Source organism: Erpetoichthys calabaricus, chromosome 18 (assembly GCF_900747795.2).
Source record: "Erpetoichthys calabaricus chromosome 18, fErpCal1.3, whole genome shotgun sequence".
Classification (NCBI taxonomy): domain Eukaryota; kingdom Metazoa; phylum Chordata; class Cladistia; order Polypteriformes; family Polypteridae; genus Erpetoichthys; species Erpetoichthys calabaricus.
In genome coordinates this window covers 7,752,820-7,760,571 of record NC_041411.2, presented here as the reverse complement: position 1 = coordinate 7,760,571, position 7,752 = coordinate 7,752,820, and the positions used below count along the sequence as shown (strand labels likewise).

The 7,752-nt window shown below is 39.0% G+C and overlaps 1 protein-coding gene and 1 long non-coding RNA gene across 4 annotated transcripts in view; both read right to left on the bottom strand.

The window, feature by feature from the left end:
- Nucleotides 1–1,773: 1,773 nt before the first annotated feature.
- Nucleotides 1,774–6,059, bottom strand: LOC127526245 (uncharacterized). 2 transcript variants are annotated; one of them, XR_007933896.1, is made up of 3 exons: nt 5,259–6,059; nt 4,613–5,170; nt 1,774–3,431 (listed from the first exon to the last, which is right to left on the bottom strand). It is a non-coding gene; the product is annotated as an uncharacterized LOC127526245 (long non-coding RNA). The 2 variants fall into 2 exon arrangements; XR_007933895.1 differs by having other exon boundaries at nt 4,613–6,059.
- A 26-nt stretch (nt 6,060–6,085) lies between these two features.
- LOC114668765 (calcium/calmodulin-dependent protein kinase kinase 2-like) overlaps nt 6,086–7,752 on the bottom strand; it is a 36,401-nt gene continuing 34,734 nt past the window's right edge. For both annotated transcript variants that reach the window (XM_028824691.2, XM_051921219.1), the window contains one exon: nt 6,086–6,965. In XM_028824691.2, coding sequence (XP_028680524.1) covers nt 6,893–6,965 — 73 coding nt within the window. In that variant the 3' untranslated portion in view covers nt 6,086–6,892. The remainder of the gene's footprint in view (nt 6,966–7,752) is intronic.

Sequence of the window (7,752 nt, the reverse complement as noted above, 5' to 3'; positions counted from 1 at the left end):
AGAGATGGCCACACCATGAGATTGCTCCACCACATATTATCATGCATTCAAAGTATCCCTGACAAGTAGCAGAGACAAATAAACTAGTATGCCATAATTTCATATTTAGTAAATAATTCACCTGCAGCTTTGAGAATTATTTATAACAAGAGTCCTGCTAATAGACAAAGCTCACAGTAATACAATCTGGAGAAATTCTGAAACGGCACCCCACTGGCTGTTGTGATGGGGTGGACCACTATGTGTAATAGGCTTGTGAGAGGCACAATGCACATTGGCTCATCAAGGAGATCCTTTTTAAGTTTCTCATTTCTGCCCGCTGAGATTTCAAAATTAGACAATGTCTCCACACTCATGGCTTCTGTCTCATGGTGTTTAATTCTTCAATGCCAGCTGGTTCAGTCCACACAATCCTAATTCATAACAGCTTACATCACTAGTTTTAAAAACCAAGGAGCTGGTGGTGGATTTTAGGAGGACCAGGCCCCTCATGGACCCCGTGATCATCAGAGGTGACTGTGTGCAGAGGGTGCAAACCTATAAATACCTGGGAGTGCAGCTGGATGGTGGCGCAGTGGTAGTGCTGCTGCTTTGCAGTAAGGAGACTGTGGAAGATTGTGGGTTCGCTTCCCGGTTCCTCCCTGTGTGGATAGCGCTTTGAGTACTGAGAAAAGCGCTATATAAATGTAATGAATTATTATTATTAAATTGGACTGGACTGCCAATACTGATGCTCTGTGTAAGAAAGGACAGAGCTGGCTATACTTCCTTAGAAGGCTGGCGTCCTTCAACATCTGTAATAAGATGCTGCAGATGTTCTATCAGACGGTTGTGCCGAGCGCCCTCTTCTACGCAGTGGTGTGCTGGGGAAGCAGCATAAAGAAGAGAGACGCCTCACGCCTGGAAAAACTGGTGAGGAAGGAAGGCTCTATTGTAGGCACGGAGCTGGACATTTGACATCCGTGGCAGAGCGACAGGCACTGAGCAGGCTCCTGTCAATCATGGAGAATCCACTGCATCCACTAAACAGTGTCATCTCCAGACAGAGGAGCAGCTTCAGCGACAGACTGAGACTGTCCTGCTCCACTGACAGACTGAGGAGATCGTTCTTCCCCCAAACTATGCGACTTTTCAATTCCACCCGGGGATGGTAAACGTTAACATTATTCAAAGTTGTTGTCTGATTTTACCTACATTTTTGTTACTCTTTAATATTGTTTTTTTTGTATCAGTATGCTGCTGGAGTATGTGAATTTCCCCTTGGGATTAATCAAGTATCTATCTATCTATCTATCTATCTATCTATCTATCTATCTATCTATCTATCTATCTATCTATCTATCTATCTAGTCAGGAGGTTTTCCCCAATATTAACACCTCATTTTGAGTTGTATTCAAGAACAATAAAATGTACTTTTGCTACGGTCTAGGAAATATTTGTTTCCTTGTATTATTTATGCTATGCTCTATTTTCATTTGAATTACCACATAGCAATTGCCTGCAACCTTATTAGACACACAATTTAATAAGTACATTTTGGGTGCAGAGAGGTTTTAAAGCAGGCAATCTAGAGCAGAGCATACTCCATAATAGCTATATAATGTTTGTTAGTTCATCTTGTACATAAATTATGTCACTAACTACAGACTTTACTGCACCTGCCCTTTAATTAAAATTGTGGCCTACAGAATCATCTCCACCATCTATCAATTTGCCATTCACTATCTCTGTAGATGATTTTTTAAAATTTTATTTTAAGGAAACACACCCCATAGAACAAAGGCAAGATCATTTTATTAAAATCTTAAGTCAGTTGCAGTAAACAAGAACTTTAAAAAGCAAACCCAGTTTGTTATGTTTCTCCTTGTATTCTCAAGCTATGTTGTTGGAGCTAGATAACCTTTAAAATACTGTTGTGTTTCTTGAAAGCAGAGTGACCAATCCTGTTGTCTTCCCTTATGCTTGAAGAATCTGTTCAGGCAAATTATTGTCCATTGGTGACAACTGAAGGCTGTGACATATATACAGCACTGGTTTAATCCTTCGTGAGTTTAGAGAAAAGAAACATGCTCCTTTACTTTGAATATTGTTCATGGTTCACCACTGCATCACCCAAAGGCATCCTTCAGTGTCACCTGAACCCCCCATTTTAATTTCAGAAAGATCAACTTATAGGTTTTATATAATGTTTCACTCAAACCATGCAAAAGGCTTAAGAAGCATACTGCACTGCTAAAAATAAATTAATAAAGTAGGAAACAGGCATTTTACAGGGAATATCAAGTACAATTCGAGCAGCAATGCAATACCAGAGGTTCTGTATATAAAAAACACTTTGAACAACAAATACATTTTCATTCAGCACCACTGCAAAAGTTTGACTTGTGTGTCCAAGGACTCCAGATTCAATCAAGATATTGTCCCTTTTTGATGGTTTCCCATTAGCAATCTCACCAAAGGAAGAGCGGACATTCTTTTAAGCACTCCTTGTAGTTGCAACATTCAGCAAGATATTATGTAGCAATGAAAATCAAAAGGAATATATTACATTCAGTATCTGGCACAGAGTCCAGGCAGGTATGAACAAAACTGTGTTTTGGAATGGCAATAGGACTTCTCAGTAGTTTTACAGTGTGCCTTTCTATAGTGACCAACATTTCAAAGCGCCTTACAAGTAAGACACAATTTTTTTTTTACTTATTTACCCTTTTAGGATGCCGAATCATTTGAGACGGTAGAAAAATAGGTATACTTGTTCTGCTGCGCTTTGAATCTCAACATTATGAAAGGCAAATTGTGTAAGCATTATGTCAATTAAAATTTTATTTTTTGCAACGTGAGCACTGTCTGGATAAATGAGCTTCATAGGGAGTCAGTTATTGGGTATCATCCTGTATCTGTGTTATTTTTATATAGCACCTTTCTATAGTGAATACCATCCAAAGGCACTTTAGAGCTACAGTACAACTGTTTCCATATGCTCATAATGTCAATACTGGCAAAATGAAGTGACCCTTTCAAGAGGCAGAAATAGAATTTGCAGATCGATGGTCTTATTCAGTGCCAAGTCGCAGTAAAAATGAACAATGAATGTCCCAGCACTCCGAGGGTCTGTAATTTCACTTATATCCATGGTTTTACAGTGGGAGTACTGGGCATGTGCGACTGCTTATATAGTTAGGGACTTTATGACAATGTGATTTTATAATATATCTTTCCATAGTAAGTACCACACTGAGATGTTTTAAAGGCATGTTACATTTGCGTTCATGTTTTCACAGTATGAAAACAAGCAGAGCACTGCCATTGCCACAGTTTCACCACAGTTTCTCCACAGTTCATGGGACCCAGGGGGTAATCACCAGCCTGGTCAACTTCTGTGTAACGTTTACGAGTTTAGCCAGTGTCTGTATGGGTTTTTCTATATACTCTGATCTAGTGCTGGGAGGTATACCGGTTCATACCGAAAACCATTTTTTATTTTTGTTATGATATGGATTTTTCTTATACCGCAATACCAGTTTAAATAGCCTAAACAACGTTCAGAACATGGCGCAGCGGGAAACTGTTTAAGGGGGGACCTTTTTCACTGCTACACCGTTAAACATGCATGCAACGGAGTACATGCATTAGTGGAGGTATTGAGCGGTGAAAATGGACAGAGAACATTCAGAAACAAATTGTAGGAGGTGATAAAGCTGAACATGATGACACAGAAGAACGTTTGCCAAAAAAAGGACCCTTGTCTGTTGTTTGGAGATACTTTGGTTTTAAAAGGTCAGATGTGGACCAAATAACTATTTACTGTAAATGCTGTTGAGCTAAAGCTGTCACCGGAGGCAGCAACACGAGCAATTTGCTGCACTACCTTACCCACACACGTGCTTTGGAGTACCATGAATGTATGGAACTAAGATTGGCACCTTCCACGTCCTCAGGTAAAACTGAAAAAGCTAGAGGACACTCGAGTCAGACGTCACTTGTAGACGCGTTTGCTAGAGGTACTGCCTATGACAAAAAAAGCAAGTGGTGGATCGACATAACCAACGCCATTACAATCCATGTAGCTAACATGTCAGTGGACAGAGACTGTAAACATTAACAGAAAATGTAGTTGGTTTACAAAAAATATTTACTATTTATTCCTTTTCTAAGACATGTTCAGTGCAATACAACTTTTGACAAGCACCTCTGGATATTTTACTAAGTCTAAATGCCTCTTTGGATGGTTGAAAATATGTTGCCAAAATTATAGTTTTAAGTTGTTGGCAAAATTTGTTCAACAAAAAGGTTCTATATTTTGACTGCAACGGTCATGCAATGTGATTCCTTCTCTTCATTAGTGTTGCCCCCTTGAAAACTATAACTTCATGGGGCCATGCAAACCTGTGTTAATATTTGTGTGCACATTAAAATGTTTTGTTGTACAATGTACAATTCTCATGACAATGGAATAGGTTATTCTTAGCCAGTCTACTGTAGTAACTGCAGTGGGAAATGTGGTTAACAGCCACTCATGTATGGGGAAAAAATACTGTTGAATAGCAAGAAACCGGTATAAATTTGAAAAATACCGTGATATAGAATTTTGGTCATACCGCCCAGCACTACTCTGATCTCCTTTCACTTTCTAAAGACTTGCGCAAAGTTTAATTAGGGACTTTAAATTGGTCATTTTCAGCCATGGTTCTATGTATTGGAAAGACCCGGTTCAGAAATTCATGGAAGGCATGCAGGCAGGTAAAATGACTATAAAGGAGTTCCACAGACAATTCTTAAATTTAAAACTGGACATCTTCAGCTTAAAAGTCCAGTCTCTCAACTGCTAGTGATCCACTTTTGATGCCATCCAGGGAGTAATTTCATATTACCCATGTTTGTGGGTTGGAACTCCATAGGCAAAAAGACCAAGCTTTAGTTCTTCTTTAAGCAGTGGTAGACTATTCATGTTTGTGCTTTATGTATTTATGTATTTCTGACCAAAGAATCAGTTTTTGGATGTGCCTAGATTTTAAGTAAAACTAAACCTGTTTAATTTTTGAAAGTTAATCAAGGAAAACACTAATACTATATAAATGATCTACCACACTAAGGTCTGACTATAGTTTATGTAAAATACATGGCTATTCAAAATAAAAGAGCAGATTTCAAAACTGTATTTCAAACAAACTGTACAAGACAGAAACATATTCCGCACATCAATGGATAGAGGTAAGTTCAAAGTTTAAAAATTCAACTTCAAGAGGATTCGAATGACTTCATTTTCATGCAAGATGGTGCCCCGCCTCATTTCCACTTGGAGGTCCGGCATTACCTGAACGACACCATTCCAGGACGATGGATTGGAAGAGGTGGACAACAAGATCTTGTTCATTGTCTATGGCCTCCAAGGTATCCAGAAACTTAGCCCCTGTGATTTTTATCTATGGGGTACATTAAAGAAAGAGTGTTTGTTCAACCTCAGCCCGCTAATCTTCAAGATTTGCTACGTCGAATTGAGAAAGCCGTGAATTCAGTAACTAGGGACCAGTTGACTTGTGTGTGGCAAGAAATGGTCTACCGTTTTGACGTTTGTCACGCTACACATGGTGCTCATGTTGGGTGCATGCAACCTCAAGGACCATAGGACCAAACTTTGAACTTTCCTCTATCCAGTGATGTGCGGAATGTGTTGCTGTCTTATACAGTTTGTTTGAAATACATTTTTGAAATCTGCTCTTTCATTTTGAATAGCCCTATATTTTAACCACCTTTTAAACATGGCTAAAATTAAATAAAGATGTACCGGATTTTGTTTACAAAATCCATACTAACCATCCAGAGTTTCATTTCAAAACCCAAGATTCTGCTGCTTCCTTTTCCATCCTGCTGGGTGCTCCATTACTAGATTTGTTCCTGGGGGTTAGCTTGGGTTCAAATGATTTTATTCACACGCAGATTTAAGAAAAGAACAGGGTCCTTAATTAGATTTACAACATGAACAGAAACAAAAGGAATATATTCATTTTAAAAAGTGCATCAGACAGGGTCTGCCTGTCACACCTAACCTACTATTATACTGTATGTCCTGTTCTTTAAAGTGACACATATGACAAAGTCCTTGATATAAACTATTTGAAATTTATGGTGGCGTTCTTCCTTAAAATGCAATACTATTTTTGAATGTTAAAGAAGGGAAAATTGCAATTAGGGGCAAGAGACCTTGATCAAATAAAATAATTCTATAGATTCATTTTTTCCATCTTTATATATTTGAATTTTTCTACTTTAGGCGGAAACAGAAATGCTCCAAAACTGGCAGTTCCAACGCCATCATGCTACACAGGAGGTTACTCATACTGTATATTGCCAGTATGGATGATTAAGCCATTATTTTTTTTTGATAATGTGTAAAGTATATAAGACACTACAGACATTTACCAGAAGAAATCTGCCTTAATATTTTATGCATATTTCAGCCAATTAGGCTGCTGAGCATTGCACTTTTTTAATAGAACATCTGATGCAAGTCCATGAGGTTCTTATTGTTCTGATTTGAGAGAGAGTGTAGCATCAGCCCTGATATCTGTAAAGTGCATTATATTGCCTCATTCAGGAGCCTGTGGAGTCCCATTGTCTTTCCAAGTAAGAAATGGAGAAGATCCATGGATATGCAGCAAGCATAACTAGCCTATCCATTGAGTAATGGAGGGTTTTCTTAAAACATGCAAACCATAAAACTTGATCCATGCTAGATGCATTGGCCTATACTCCAAACAGCACATATACTCTGCATGGAGATGCAAGTCGATATAGGACTATCTTGCAAGCCACACTGAAGTGCCATCTCCAAAAATTTAAAAAACAAGAGAAGATGCACAAAGCGAAGAGCCTACTGGTTAAAGTCAGCACTCAGGAAAGAATGACATCTTCCTGGACATCAGGTAGATCCACACTCTTAATGCTATCACCACTGCCTTGCTTCCTAGAATAGAAAATGGGTTAATGGTTAAACAAATGACATCACATCACCACAGTGTACATGATCAGACAGACAGTCTTCAAAATAGTGCATGCAGTGTTCATTCATAGGAAAAATGGCACCGACTTATGAAATCCCGAGACAAGACTATTCACAGGCTTACTGCTTAGTTAATGGTGGCACGGTGACAAAGTGCTAGCGCTGCTGCCTACTAATAACAAGACCAGGGTTCACTTGCTGTGTGCTGCCTCCCTGTTCTCCGCATGTCTGTGTGGGTTTCCTCTGGGTGCTCCTCTGTTCTCCCAAAGTCCAAAGACATGCAGCTCAGGTGAATTGTGTGAAGCTAAAGTGGCCCTACTGACCGTGGGTGTCCAGGGATTGTTCTTGCCTTTCATTATTTGCTTTCTGTGATTGGCTCCAACTTTCCCGCAGCCCTGCTGGTTTGGAAATAGATAGATGGATGGCTTGTAAAATTAGCAATTTACTGTTTATTTTAAGATGGTTCCTTGTGAGTATAGAGGTGTGTGTGACAGGGTCTCGTAACAGGACAGCCATGCACTCAAAATACTAGGATTATCTCCAGCTTCCACATAACCTGACTTGTATCAGGCAGGTCTGAGAATGTTATTTTATTAAATTTGCTGCAGGTGTTGGGTATAGTAGTAGCAGTGATTACATGAATAGGACTGGTGATCTGAAACCAAACATTGTGCATGTAACAACTTAGAATTCATTTATTTCATATGTATTTTTATTGCTTTCAACGGGTAATATCTCCGTATGTGGTGAA